Source organism: Protomyctophum bolini (assembly GCF_963924005.1).
Source record: "Protomyctophum bolini genome assembly, chromosome: 24".
In the NCBI taxonomy this organism is placed as follows: domain Eukaryota; kingdom Metazoa; phylum Chordata; class Actinopteri; order Myctophiformes; family Myctophidae; genus Protomyctophum; species Protomyctophum bolini.
In genome coordinates this window covers 8,316,361-8,331,697 of record NC_137885.1, presented here as the reverse complement: position 1 = coordinate 8,331,697, position 15,337 = coordinate 8,316,361, and the positions used below count along the sequence as shown (strand labels likewise).

At 45.2% G+C, this 15,337-nt stretch overlaps 2 protein-coding genes across 3 annotated transcripts; one reads left to right on the top strand and one right to left on the bottom strand.

Moving 5' to 3' along the window:
- Positions 1-1,799: 1,799 nt before the first annotated feature.
- LOC308311548 (general transcription factor 3C polypeptide 5-like) lies at positions 1,800-3,756 on the bottom strand. The gene is made up of 2 exons (XM_080758284.1): positions 3,491-3,756; positions 1,800-3,338 (listed from the first exon to the last, which is right to left on the bottom strand). The coding sequence occupies exons 1-2, from the start codon at positions 3,557-3,559 to the stop codon at positions 1,848-1,850; spliced, it is 1,560 nt and encodes a 519-aa protein (XP_080614410.1). The 5' UTR covers positions 3,560-3,756; the 3' UTR covers positions 1,800-1,847.
- Positions 3,757-3,883: 127 nt separating this feature from the next.
- dnajc27 (DnaJ (Hsp40) homolog, subfamily C, member 27) lies at positions 3,884-11,737 on the top strand. 2 transcript variants are annotated; one of them, XM_080758283.1, is made up of 8 exons: positions 3,884-4,446; positions 5,099-5,181; positions 6,666-6,735; positions 7,306-7,470; positions 8,040-8,162; positions 8,716-8,876; positions 10,226-10,382; positions 10,900-11,737. In XM_080758283.1, the coding sequence occupies exons 1-7, from the start codon at positions 4,348-4,350 to the stop codon at positions 10,356-10,358; spliced, it is 834 nt and encodes a 277-aa protein (XP_080614409.1). In that variant the 5' UTR covers positions 3,884-4,347; the 3' UTR covers positions 10,359-10,382; positions 10,900-11,737. The 2 variants fall into 2 exon arrangements, with proteins under 2 accessions (XP_080614409.1, XP_080614408.1); XM_080758282.1 differs by having other exon boundaries at positions 10,226-11,737.
- Positions 11,738-15,337: the final 3,600 nt, after the last annotated feature.

The window sequence follows — 15,337 nt, the reverse complement described above, 5'->3', positions numbered from 1 at the left end:
GGTTGTGTTTGTGTTGAGAATCTAAAATTTTTATTTAAAAGAAAAAAAGTTGACTTCAAATGATAATTCAAGTCAAGTCAAGAGTTTCAGCTTCCATTCTTCTTCTTCTTCTTGCTGCGAGAGTGAAGTATAGCCAACACCAACTCGGGATTCCTGGATCGCTGTCCTCCACAAATTCCTATCCAACATCAGGTTCTTGAGCTCTGCACTGTCTGCAGTGTTGTCAGCCAAGCTGTCGCGCCGCAGCACGGCTACATAGGTGGTACGCTTCTTTCCCCTCCTTGCTTTGCCCTGGGTTGGCTCCATAGAGGTTGGCTCCCATAGGGTCAATTTACTTGCCTCAAGTTCTGGGTGCCTGACGCAGTGCCCTGCCAGCCTCATCCTTCTCTCCCTGACTTTGTTCGTGATGCGTGGTAGGTCCCCATAGAGGTCCACATTTCTGATGCGGTCCGTCCCTGTGACACCTAGTGCCATTCGTAGCATTCTTGTGTAGACTCCATCCAGGGCTTTTTCCTGTTGTACTGTGAGGGTCCATGTCTCGGCCCCATACAGCAGTACTGACTCCACAGTAGCTATGAACAGCCGCCTCTTGAGGTCTTCTCTTCATGCCTGATTTCCACACTCTCCTCATCCCGTGCAACGCTTTCCAGGCAAGTGCTCGCCGAACATTCAGATCCTTTTCAGTTGAGGCAGTCCAGGCCCCGAGGTATTTGAAGTCCTCGACTTGCTCGAGCACCGTCCCGTCTGCAGTGGACATTAATTAACCAACAATAATTGCATTCATAAATCAACACCGCCCCCTGTGGGTTATATTGAAGAAAGCAAGCATGTATACACTGCCAGGTTGCTTATAATGATTGCATGCCTATATTGTTGAAAAACACAAGGTGTAGTGTGCAGTGGAAGTATACACTTTTCATGCCTTAATGATCAACTTGATGTTCAAGTTTATGTCAGCTCAATGAGTCTCAAAACGGTATAATTATGATGCTGTGTAACCCCAGCTTCAGTACGGTATCGGTCAGATTTTTGGAAGCAGGACTGTTTATGGTAAAACTTATCGGTTAGGGATATTGTTTCTTCTGTATGTAGTGTATTATGTTGTATGTTTTTATTGGACCCTGAGTCTGAACAAATAACGTTGATTGATTGAATACATTAATTATTCATGTATTTAGTGAATCTAACAACAGGAACAAACTAACAAAGTTAATGTTTAGTTGTTAATGTGTTGTTGCATGAATGCCTCGCCTAGAGTAGTAACCTGTGGGGCTGGGTAAATGTACTGTTTTTTTTAATTTATTTGTATTCTCGTATATGTGATGTACTGTCTTACCTTGTGGGCCACGAGCCTGTAATAATAGTTACAGGCTATTTAATATATTATGTTTAAGTGCAGCTTGCATGCATTGGCTTTATTTGGGTCATTCCTAGCCTCGGCACCCAGGCTTTCATTTAGGTCCTTCTTAGTATTCGGTGCCAACTGCCATTTGTGTCCCCAGCAGGTCATAATACAGCATATTGTCTGTAAAATAAGCAAAAACACTAACACCAAAAAGCGTATCTTCTACTATTAAAGATTTTATACCATAGAAAATAAATATTTGTACCTCAGTGAAATAAACATAAAATTATCCCTCAGATTTGAGCAGAGGTATATGCTAAAATGCCATGTCCCCCAGCTAGCTAGCGCCACCTCAAAAATAAAACATTCAGCTTAGAAAAATCATTTTCCTTTTTATTGGCGTATACATTGTCCAGTAAAAAACATCACAACGTGCAGAAATAAACATTTTCTTTTTGCAATAATCATTGTCCTGTTCATTTCCCCATCTCCTGTCCATCATTTACATGTAATCCAACATCTCGGCCTCCATCTCATTCTCACTTCCTAATTCAGAAGGCTGGAAGTCACCTTCTTCATCCTCCTCCTCATCCTCTTCCTCCTCCTCCTCCTCCACGTCGTACGACTGACGAGGTAGCGGCGGCAGGGGGACTGGCGCCGACGCAGAGGTCATGACCTTCTTGATCATGGTGCTCAGGAGGTCTCGGAGCTGGTCGGTGGTGTGAGGAAGACACCAGCCGTCCTTCTCGTCGCAGTCCGTCTCCTGTCCGTCGTTCTGGACGACCAGGTCCTGGATGCTCTGCACGTGCAGGTCGCACAGCTGGTAGAACATCTGCCTGTGAGGAGGCAGCATACCGTCCTTGAAGATGTACATGGAGTCCTTCGGCTGGTTCTTGTTCCCCGCCGCGGGTCGCCTGCTGGTGCTGGGACCGTCCTGGCACGGGATGGAGCTGACGCTGGCCGGCTGGGGAACCGCCTTGTTGAAGGTGGTGGGCAGAGTGTAGATCAGCGTGCTCCTCTTGGTTTTCACCGGCATGTCGCTGACCGAGAACCCGTGCTTGGGACTGTAGCGGATCCTGAAGTCCAGCAGTTGGTATCTCTTGGAGTCGGGGCTCTTCCTGGGGTCGTAGCCCAGCCTGATCCACAGGCTCCTCCAGGGGCCCGTCACCATGTAGTAGGCGCACACCGGCAGCAGCAGTTTCAGCTTCTCCGGGTGGATGTCCAGGTTGGCCTTCACGGCGTTCCTGGACCAGACGGGGCGCTCCTCGAACATCTTGAAGAGCTTGGCCTCCGTCTCCCGGTCGTAGTCCGTCGAGCACACGCGCTCCCAGTTGTCGCGCGCCGCCTCCACGCACGCCGACGGCATGGCGGCGTCGACGAACGACACGAAGATGGCGTTGTGGGGGCGGCGCGCCCGGTTCTGACCGATGAAGTTCTCCCGCGTGATCGGCACCTGGTTGTGGTGGATGTCGGGGCGGTAGTGGTAGTCCACGGGGTTGTCCAGACGGGAGAAGATGGGCGGAGGGAGGAACAGCGCCACCCGCTGCTCAAAGAACTCCTGGTTCTCGGACTTCTTCAGGACGATCTTGTCGTAGAGAGACAGGACTTCCCCGTCCTCCGAGCGACGCACCGCCAGACTCTGGAAGTCCGCCATGCCTTGGAACTTGTAGGTGGTCCCGATGACGCCCAGGACGTCCACGCGGAGGCGCGTGTCGGCGGGGTCCGTCCGGCGCGTGCGCCGGGTCACGCGCAGCAGCAGGTTGCTGGAGGGGACGCGGTTCCCGCACACCGAGTGGCAGAACGGGTCCTGCGGACGGTAGCGCATCTCCAGCCTCCGGCTCGGGTCGCCGTACGTCTTCGTCAGGCCTTGTTCTCCTCCGATGCTGTCCAGCATTCTGTCCACGTTGGACACGACGGCGGGATACTGGACGCACACCAGCCTGGTGCCCACGATGTCCACAGTGCACGAGCTGCCTGGACAGGAGGGTGGACCCTGTTGTAAACAAGCATAATGCTTTATCAGTGTGTCGTGACTCGTCCACAGTTAGGTTTTTTGTATTGAGTTGTACTTGAAATGTATAGGCTACTGTAATTCTGCAAACTGTTAATAAATACATCAATCAATCAATCAAAACAAACACACACCTCTTCACTGTCTGACAGGCTCATCTCCTTCAGTGTGAACTTCGACTTGGAATCCCTGCAGTGAGCCATTGTTGTTTGTTGTTATGATCCTCCTAATACTGTAGTTGTTAATTAAACTACTATCTGTAGTTTAATTATGTGTGTTATGATCCTCCACGAACTATTGTAATAATAATGATAACTGTAATTAATTAAACACATGTAAGAAAACGGAACACTTCCGAACACACATCCATCCAACCAACCAAACCATGCTCTGGTTAGGATCGGATAAATAAACCACCGTGACCGTTCTGATGGCAGGGCGCGCTTGTGCTAGGTGTCGCGTCCTTGTGACGTCACGGACGCATCGTTGGGGGGCGGGGCAGTAGGTTGAATGAGTGAGCTGCAGAGCAGCTAGGCTAGGTGTCGTTAACGTCATGCAGCAGCATCTGTTGCTGTCTCTCTTATTGTGTTCTCCTCATATTACAGTGTTATAAACCACGTGACGTCATCGAGCGAACACTACTACGTGGACGTCATACAACGCCGTGACCACGTCATACCATACAGACAGTATAATAATGACGTAATGAGCCGCGGTGCGTTTGGACTGAAAGCAGAGGAGTTCAAGACAGCTAGCATCCCGTTAGCCTGACAAGCTAACAACAACAACAACAAACAGCTGTCTTTCTGCCTGCCTGCCTGTCTGTCTGACTTCGGCTTCTGTGTCTGTCTGCCGGTCTTTCTGTCTGCCAGCCTGCTCAGGCTGCTTGTCTGTCTGCCTGCCATTCTGCCTGTCTGCCTGCTCAGGCTGCTTGTCTGTGTGACTGCTTGTCTGCCTGCCTTTCTGCGTCGTTGAAATCAATCAATCAAAGATGGATGGTAGTAACCATGGTAATCTGCAGAAGAGACGCGACAACAAGAAATCACTTCGTGTTAAAGTTATCAGCCTGGGAAATGCAGAGGTTGGCAAGGTAAGACTTCTACTTATACAATATACGACTTATACCATATACAGTGGTTTTCAACCAGTGGTCCTTGAGGGGGTTCCAGGTTCCCAGCTAAGCCCCAAAATGTTCCCTCGCTCAGTCCCTACGCTCATTCTGGGACTGAGGGAACATATTGGGGCCAGGTGGTCCCCAGATAAACTTAAATGATGGAGAGTTGGTAACCAAATGGACCCTTATATAGATCTGGACCCTTATATACATAGATCTTTAACTCTCTTCTAGTTAAATTATTGATTAACCTGTGCATTACTTAATTTACAAGAAGTCTACACAATAGAAGAATTTTTATTTTGATCAACGTTGCTTGTTATCTCTCCTAATGGTACCAACATCAATATAGCGTGGACTTGTGGACAAAATCTTATCCAAAGACAACAAAATATTCGTTATTTTTTGGTCTGAGAGGCTGAAGCCTGAATGTCATCAAATGGTGGTCCGTGGCTCAAATACTGAATAAATAATGGTCCTTGACATGAAAAGGGTCGAAAACCCACAAGTAATAGTATATTGCAGTGGGTTTTCAACCCTTTTCATGTCAAGGACCATTATTATTATAGTAGTAGTAGTAGTAGTAGTAGTAGTAGTAGTAATAATACTAATAATGTATGTGTTACAGAGTTGCATCATTAAGAGATATTGTGAGAAGAGATTTGTTCCTAAGTATCTTGCAACGATCGGCATCGACTATGGAGTCACAAAGTAAGTACTTCATTCACCTATAACATCATGAATATTACTTAACCCATTCTGACCTGAGATCAGATTCATACGAGGTTTCCACTGGACACACACTGGTCTGATCAACCCATTCTGACCTGAGATCAGATTCTAAAAATGTCAGTCGCTCTTCGATTTTTCTAAAATAGCAGACCTACAAGCTCGTAGCGCGCCACTCGGTGGCGCGCTATGAGCTTGTAGATCTGCTATTTTTCAATAGATAAAGCATAACATGATGCTAACACCAAAATGGGTGCCCGGTCAGAATGGGTTAATTAATATAAAATGTCACGTTCACGAATATTAAATATAAACAGCACATGTCATGTTCATACAAAACACCGCATTTTAGTCGGGCGTCTATGTGAACACAGTTGACTCGTGTTCATGGCACGGACACCGGGTGGGTGGGTGGGGGGGGGGGGAAGCAGAGCCTGTCGGCGAGGAGTGTTGAGCGGGAGGAGTAGGATGAAGATACAACAGTGACAGAGCAGAAATGTGTGTGCAATTTTTAACATAATTAGAATTTGTGCAAATATTTGAATATATTATACTGTATATTGTTTTACTCAAATCTTTGCTTCTGGCAGTCCCTGGAACAAAGTATTTTGAGATGGGGGTGTACATGTCATATTGAGGGTCTTTGACATTAAAAAGTTTGATACACCACTGTCTGCTGATATACAGTAGAAACATACATTTTCAGAGCATTTAGAAGACATTTGTAGAATCTCTCTCTCTCTAGGCCTCCATCGTCGCTTCCAGTCATCCCAGTTCTCCATACATGTGGTCAGTTCGTTGGTACTATAAGTCTTTCTTGAGTACATCCACGTATGTTAACCCATTCTGACCTGAGATCAGATTCTAAAAATGTCTTCGAAATCCTGACAGTTCTCTGAAAAAGCCATGTTTCTATGTCAGTCGTTCTTCGATTTTTCAAAAATAGCAGACCTGCAAACTTGTAGATCTGCTATTTTTCAATAGCTAAATTATAACATAATGCCAACACCCGCCCAAAATGGGTTAATGTGGGACGTCCTCTTGATCGATGTGTTGGTTCCCACAGCACCAATAATTTGCTGGCTGACAGATCTTGATGTCTTTGGCAGCGACTGTCCTGCTAGTCTCATTCTTCTGGCTGCTATTTTCTGGCTCACCCGGCTTAGTATTCCCTCATTACAGGATCTTGTTGGTAACTTGTGCACTCTGCCTAACTTTAAAAATGTGTCAAAACTCAAATGTTGCACCCTAAAACCCACCAAGGCTTGTTACTGAACTTTTCGTTGTGTGTGTGTGTGTGTGTGTGTGTGTGTGTGTGTGTGTGTGTGTGTGTGTGTGTGTGTGTGTGTGTGTGTGTGTGTGTGTGTGTGTGTGTGTGTGTGTGTGTGTGTGTGTGTGTGTGCGTGTGTGTGTGTGTGCGCGTGTGCGTCTGTGTGTGTGTGACTGTGACTGTGTGCGTGTGACAGAGTACAGGTCAGGGACAGAGAGATTAAAGTGAACATCTTTGACATGGCCGGTCATCCTTTCTTCTATGAGGTGAGTTCACCAGCAGAGGGCGCTGTCCAACCACCGATCAATTGTGTTCATTCAGTCTTTGTTACAGAAAAGATCATATTTTATCATCTCATTATCTCACAAAAGGAAAATCGGCACCATGCCCAAGTCAACAAATATGTTGGGTGACTTTATACAAAATTATACAGAACATACTTTGTATGTCACACCTGACATTAAAAGTCAGGTGTGATACTTTAACCTGGTTGTTTTCATGATATTATAATGAGGACATTATTTAATAGAGGTCTGTCATGATTATTACATTATCGCATAATCGCAATTATTTGAGAACAGTGAATGAAAATGAATGAATCATGTCTCCAGGTTCATAAAGAAATAGAATCCAAAAGAAAGTACGCACATCTCTAAAAAAACTTCCAGGTGCTGAACAAAAAGATACGTACAGGAAACACACTGTTTAGCAGCTCCCAAGGTATTTTTATTTACAACATTTCGACCCCAAATGGGTCTTCGTCAGGGAAGTCATAAAGAGGCATTACATAAGGTTCATAATGAATGATAAAATGTTTATTATTATTTATATTCCAGGTTCGTAACGAGTTCTACAAGGACTCTCAGGGCGTGGTCCTGGTGTATGACGTAGGCGTCAGGGAGAGCTTTGATTCGCTGGACAGCTGGCTGGGGGAGATGAAACAGGAAATGGGATCCTCGGCCAACATGGAGAACATCGTGTTCGTCGTCTGTGCCAACAAGGTAGTGCGTCGTTAATGGATTGATTAAATCAATTAACAAGGCGTGTATTGTATTCATTAACTAACGAGTTAAATGAATGGACAGGTTGCACTAAACGGCTTCAGAGAGCCGACATAATGTCAGTTAGAGCCCTTTGGTCGCCAGCAGTTTGTTAGCTGCTGATGTGCAAGGGTTCATTATTGAAAAATAAACTGTAAGGGTCTATTTTGGTTCCATTTGTACACTCTCAGACCCCTTGTCCACCCAACGAACTGTGGTTCTGGAACTGGTTCAGTTCTAGAGAAACTGGTTCAGTTCTAGAGCCTCTGAACCGTGGTACTTTCACAGAACCGGCTGCCATTTTGTTGGTTCCATTTTTCCGAACCAACTTTTTAGCGTTCTGAACCAATACATTTTCAGTGGAAAGTAACACTCTGAACTGGTTCAATATTAGGCAGGAAAATGAGTACCAAACCGGTTCAACCCTGGTGGAAAGGGGGCCTCAGAGTCACAGACCTGTCTAAATAACATCCTGTGTGTGTGTGTGTGTGTGTGTGTGTGTGTGTGTCTGTTTGTGTGTGTGTTTGCAGGTTGACCTCACTAAGCGTCGGGTTGTCGATGAGGGGGAGGGGCGTTTGTGGGCGGAGTCACGAGGCTTCCACTACTTTGAAACGTCAGCTCAGAGCGGAGAGGGAATCAACGACATGTTCCAGGTACACACACACTCACACACACACACACACACACACACACACACAGAGACACACGCACACACACACACACACACACACACACACACACACACACACACACACACACACACACACACACACGCATATGAGCTCGTCTCAGGCCGGTCACAGTTACCGGTAGTCACATTATGTCTCGGGCTTCGCGCTGGTCTCTGGCCGAACCCTCGTCGGGTCGTGCTCTAATATTTAGCCGCAAATTAATGCTCGACCGCACGATGGGTCAACTGAACGTACATGAAGTGCTCTCATGTGTAATCAACATTAAAGGACAACGTTTTTTTTCTTTTTTTCTTTTACAACCAACGTCGTTTGTTTTATCATGAGGACATATCCATCCATGAGTTTGAGAATGTAACCTAAAATATTTGTGTCCCTGTATGCTTTCCCTATGTGTGGACATAAATAAATTGTTAAACTGTGTGTGTGTGTGTGTGTGTGTGTGTGTGTGTGTTGTGTGTGTGTGTGTGTGTGTGTGTGTGCGCGTGTGTGTGCGTGCGCGCGTGCGTGCGTGCAGTCGTTCTTTTCGTCCATCACGGACATGTGTGAGAACGGGGGGAAGCGGGTGGTCTCCGAGGTGACGGTGGGCTTCACCAGGGAGCAGGCTGACACCATACGACGCATACGCAACAGCAAGGACTCCTGGGACATGCTGGGAGTCAAACCTGGAGCCACCAGGTGCACACGCGCACGCACACACACACACACACACACACACACACACACACACACACACGCACACCATATGACACATTATGTAACAGTATGTCGTTGGGAGGAAACCGCCTAAATCCATTTTTGAGGTTTTTTTTTAACCAATGGAAAGTAGTGAAACAAACAAAGCCCCTTGGACTGCCACCCCTAATAGCAGCTTTTCAGTGCCTTTCTGCCAGCTCTAGACCAGGGGTTCCCAGCCTTTATAATTGTCACGGACCGGCTGACAGTTCATAAAATGGTCACGGACCGGCGTGGGCGGCGAGGCGCGCAGCATCGCACCAAAACCAAAACGTTCTCATGGAAGACAGTTGACTGGCCCTTAAATAGGCTACCCACTGCTATAGGCCTATTATTGTTATATCATTGACCTAAATGGCGTTATATCATTATCAACAATGATAGTATGATCTTTCTTTAAAGGGTTAGTGCTTACCGGTATGTCTTTTACTCTTTTGTCATAAATTGCTGGATAACGTTTTTCGTTTTTGACATGAAATAATAATCCTGTACCGTCGCTGCCGTGTAGCGTTTGGTTTCATTAGCGGCGATCGTGACAAAATAGCCTACAGCTGCTGCTGCTGCTGCCCGCAGAGCATACATGAACGGTAAAGATACCAAGGATTGGAGTCGGTGCAACGTGGAACTAACACTGACTCCAAGGCCGTTTTATAAATCAGTCAGTGAACGGACGAGTCAACCTTTCACTGCCGCTTGGTGCGTCGTCGTTCGTCCGCCCCCCGCCGCCACCCCCTGCACCTCCTCGTGGTCCCCAGGACCAGATTAAAAACAAAGGGTGACCGAGCCTTTGAAGTGACAGCCCCTAGGCTGTGGAACGCCCTCCCCCTGGACTTAAGAACTGTCCTTTCTGATGCCTCTTTTAAAAAACAATTGAAAACGTTCATGCTCAGACAGGCTTTTGGTCACCTATAATCACTTGATTTTCTACTGTTTGTGTTTGTATCTGTGTGTTCTTATTGTCCTTTTTGATGCTAGTTTTTCACTGTTTATTCTGTGATAATGGCTGCCTGCTGTTGTTATAGTTGTTTTATTTTTGTACTATTGTAAAGCACCCTGTGCACTCGTGCTGAGATGGATAAAGGTCATTCATTCATTCATTCATTCAGCAGCATTTTCAAAGAGACGAGTAGAGTAGGAGGAAGCCTAACGGCAGAGAAATAATATATACTGATCATCATCATCATCATAACCACATTAGTTTGTTAGTACAATCTCCCAAGATGATGAGTCAGCAAGTGGCTATAGTGAGGAACCATTAACTTTGGTTCCTCCCTGTGTGTGTGTGTTTGCAGGGAGGAAGTGAACAAGGCGTACAGGAAGTTGGCAGTGCTGTTGCATCCTGATAAGTGTGTTGCACCAGGAAGCGAGGATGCCTTCAAAGCCGTGGTCAACGCCCGAACCTCTCTGTTAAAGAACATTAAATAATCATCAAATAATCATCGAATAGGGGTAGGTACTTTCACAAAAAAAAAACATGCAGTAATCCTGGTGTCTACACCGCCTCCCCCTGGTCAGCCGGGGCGCCTGACGGAGGGGAAAGGACCTGGTTGGAATAATGTGTTCCTACTTCCTTCCACACACTACGTCCTACCAGGGAAACTCCCGCCCTGTCAGGTGATAAGAAGCGGCCTGCTCACTCCTCGTGCATTGAAGGAGCTCATGCAGTCCGGGGCTCTCCCCAGGTTGGCAGAGGGAGAGTAGCGCACAGGATTACAGCTTAGGCAATTGGCACCGGGTGAAAAAGGGGTTACAAAATCGTGGGATAAAACATTTAAAGAAGAAATAGAAATCATTAAACAATCATTAAATATAATCATGAAATGACTCTAAACCTCACTGTTAAACTACATTCAGTAATCAGTGTATTTATTAATTGTGTTTATAAGTCATTTTAACGTAATTATTGGTTTTTATATCGGTATACCAGCATGTGATTGGCTGTCAGCTGTATTTGTATGCACAGCAGTGATTGGACAGATTTTGATGTGCTCTCCGCGGAATCCCCTCCCTCTCCCACGACGGCCCTCCCCTCCTCACTTCCTGCGGACCATAATGCCTTGCAGTCTGTGTGCATGTGAGACACACACACACACACACACACACACACACACACACACACACACACACACACGTGTATTAAAGTGGTTGTAAGTGATATTTTCTTGTAAACCCGAGGCTGATTTTAAAGACTAAATCTCAGTTTTCAGAAAATGTTAATTTGTTTAAGTAAAAAAAGCCAGTGATCACCCCCCCCCCCCCCCCCCTGTGCCAACGTTAGATGGGGATGTTTTTAATTTTAACCAAAAGAAATGTCACTTACTGCTCCTTTCATCTGATTGGATAGAAGCACGTCACGTTGCCAATTGAAAAACAATGTTTACTGAAATACGTTGTCGAGTCGTCGACCCAACCAATCACAATCTTGTTTACTCAAACGTGTTGCCATCCCGACCAATCATAACCTTGTTTACTGAAGCATGTTGCCAATGGTTACGGTGTAATAATGGTTTTGGTCCAGAGTAGTTTTTAGAAGAGCGCCACCTTCGGTTGTCAGCTGGTAAAACACACAGCGAATGTTTTGATAAGATGTAAAAACTGTGTTATAAAACTCAGCTTGGAAGGTTCTCAAACTGTGGGCCGTGACCCCCAGGGGGGGGGTCCCCAGATGATCTTTGGGGGTGTCCCCAGATCATGATTAGCTTTAATATGCAACATTGTTTTCTCACTCAACTCAACTCAACCGTAGACAAACCAACATGTATACAGGTTATCTATTTAACCCATTCTGACCTGAGATCAGATTCATACGAGGTTTCCACTGGACACACACTGGTCTGATTAAGGAATTTTAATACCTCGAAAATAAATACAAAATAAGACCATAACTGTTTCAATATAGGAATCAACAAACTATACTATAAAGATGGTCAAACGTTTTTGCCAAATTCTCAAAAAAGACTTAAGAAAGAGGCCAAATGTTTTAATCTACAGTACAACAACAAGTACTACAAGCTTAGGCTATAGACTACCGAAGTCCTGATGTCACTCACTCATTACCTGGGTCATGGTAGTCATTTCTATATGAATGGTGGTCCAAAATAAACAAACTGTCTCAGTAGATATTGTAGGGGAGGGGGCTCTGTCTGTATCTTTAGTATCTGTAGTCAGTCACTCATATTTGATAGCGAAAATGTAACTAATTCGGCGGCATCAACATTAGCAATTTCTAGCCGTCAGTTGATGTTTTATATCCACGAGTCAAACCGCCCGGGATCTTTGTTTATTTATTATGGAACACAGTTCTTATTTGACACATTACTAGAAAAAAAATCACACACGTGTGAACTGAGTGGTCTCTCTCTCTCTCTCTCTCTCATTAGAGACACAGCACTACCCCTCTCTCTGTTTCTGGTGCCCCCTACTGGTATGAAAAGTAACATACTCGTGCTCATAGGCACAGGTACACGGACATTACTGGTTGTAGGAGTGGTTGCACCACTCAAAAAGTATGTGGGAAATTCAGAATGGGACCCAGTTAGGATGCGTAAATTACGTCAGACTTCGGTGCTCTATTTTCACAATCTTTATCTGTGGAACCGACGAATCCAATATGATGATGTTGGGGGGGGGTCCACAGTTAAATTTTTTTTTTTTTAACTGAGCGGGGGGGGGGCTGAATAGTTTGAGAACCACACGTGTATTTAACTACCTAGTACCTATATGAGTATAATTAAGGGTATGAATATTAACTGTTTATGAATCTATTTTTATAATGTTGTTATTGTATGTGTTCATATCCATATATATATACGCTGTAATTTGGCATGAACGTGTGTATGTGTGTAAGTGTGTGTGTGTGTGTGTGTGTGTGCGCGCGCGTCGCGTGTGTGTTACAGTTTAGTTTTAGATCTACAAGCTCACTACATGTCACAGTGCAACGCACAGTGAGCTTTTAAATCTGATGTTTTGGGATTTACGCGTGGAAACGCCTCCCAGAGAATGTCGAAATGGCTGTCCTCACAGTGTGTGTGTGTGTGTGTGTGTGTGTGTGTGAGTGAGAGATCAAGCTAAATGCATGACTGATCGTTATTTTAAGGTCAAAGGTCAAACTCATCATAACCAATCACGGCATGGAGGCTTGACCGTCACACAAACACACATGCACACAAGCTTGCACGCACGCATGCACACACACACACACACACACACACACACACACACACACACACACACACACACACACACACACACACACACGTACATGTGTGCATGGATGGAGAGGTTTTGTATGTATGTGTGAGGTGCGTGCGCACGTGTTGTGCATGTGTGTGTGTGTGTGTGTTGTAAGTTATTTTTGTGCACGCGCTTCTACACTGTTTGGAATAAAGATTCTGCACTTTCATGAACTTTGAACTCTCTGGTTAGTGGTTAATGTGTACTTCCAAGTTCCTGCGTGTGCGTGTGAAGATTACACACACACACACTATATCATATGAATTCATATATTGTATTTATATAATTTAATGTGTATTGTGTGAATTCATGTATTTTTATAGGAGATATTATTTTATGTTTCGTTGTTGGCGCGTAATGTCTACGTCTGGACACTATTATAGCTGGTGTTGCATTTGATTGAAATGCTCAAGATGTGCATATACCAGTGTCTTACGGGTCCATATGGTTCCGTTTGTACGCTCAGAGTTACAGACCTGTAAGGGTCCATATGGTTCCGTTTGTACGCTCAGAGTTAAAGACCTCTAAGGGTCCATATGGTTCCGTTTGTACGCTCAGAGTTACAGACCTGTAAGGGTCCATATGGTTCCGTTTGTACGCTCAGAGTTACAGACCTGTAAGGGTCCATATGGTTCCGTTTGTACTCTCAGAGTTACAGACCTGTAAGGGTCCATGTGGTTCCGTTTGTACGCTCAGAGTTACAGACCTGTAAGGGTCCATATGGTTCCATTTGTACATACTGAGTTACAGACCGGGGAAGTGTCCATTTGGTTCCGTTTGTACGCTCAGAGTTACAGACCTGTAAGGGTCCATATGGTTCCATTTGTACATACTGAGTTACAGACCGGGGAAGTGTCCATTTGGTTCCGTTTGTACGCTCAGAGTTACAGACCTGTAAGGGTCCATATGGTTCCGTTTGTACATACTGAGTTACAGACCGGGAAGTGTCCATTTGGTTCCGTTTGTACGCTCTCAGAGCTTGCGTTTCATTTCAACAACCATTGGAATTGGGGGAGAGGAGTCCCCATGTTGCCCCAGGTTGGAGACAAGTCTAGGCCTGTCACGATTGGTATATAATCGTCTTGCTTAATCGTCATCCGTCAATCATTTCCATGTTGAGAAATGCCCATACATTTTTCCAAAAAAAAAAAGTAGCAGAAATGGCAGATCTACAAGCTTACAATATGGAAGCATTGTAAGCTTGGACATCAACTATTTCCGCTATTTTGTACATTTTGTGGAAAGAAAAACGTATTAAATGCGTTGTTTATTTGTAAGCAAGGCAGTGCAAGGTATTTATGTGTCATATCTGCCCTGTGCAATTTGTCATCACGAAGCCTAAAAGGCAAACAGAAATACAATTTGTAACGTTCCAATGCAAAAAAAACACAATGAAATTGTTAATCGCAATTATTTGTGTGACAATTAATCGTCAACTCAAACGCACAGGTCCTGGGCCTGGTGAGAGCAGGAGTGGACCTGGTGAGACGTAGGAGACGACCGGACAGGAGACGACCCACAGAGCCTATAGTCCTTCCATGCGCCAGAAGCGTACCTCCCAGCCCTGGGAGGTACGAGTTGTTGTTCTGGAGTAGTTCCAACGGATTGTGTGGCCCTGGTTTTTTAATTGGACTTATCGAGGGTATAGCTACTGGGACGTAAGTCGGGACTTGATCACGCCCGGCTGGGTCGCCTGAGTGAGGGGTATGATGTGCGAGAGACCCGAAACCCCGATGACCTCGGGATACATCACTGAGGATTCGTCCCAGGTGCATGCATGCAATGTTTTTTTCTTTTTTGTTATATTGTAATCGTGACAGCCCTTTCTATAGGCCTGGCCAGCAATGTGTCCAATAAGACCTCCTCAAAGTATCCTTTTTTCAGGGGAAATTCAATCGTCAATGGTAAGTCATAGTTTCACTCTTCTTATATCTTTTTCTTTAAGGACTTTTCGCTATGCTTTTACCATTTATATCACAGCTGCATCTTCCAACCTGTAGGATAGTGACACGCCCACTTTGGTTCCCAGTTCAGGGCAAGAAAAACCAAGTATTTTTTGGTTCCAGTTCCAGTGTGTGTGTGTGTGTGTGAACTTACACTGGAACAGCTGCTCGGTTAGATGTCACATGACGATCACATGGTGTGATAAAAATCTGCACCTTTTAGTAGCT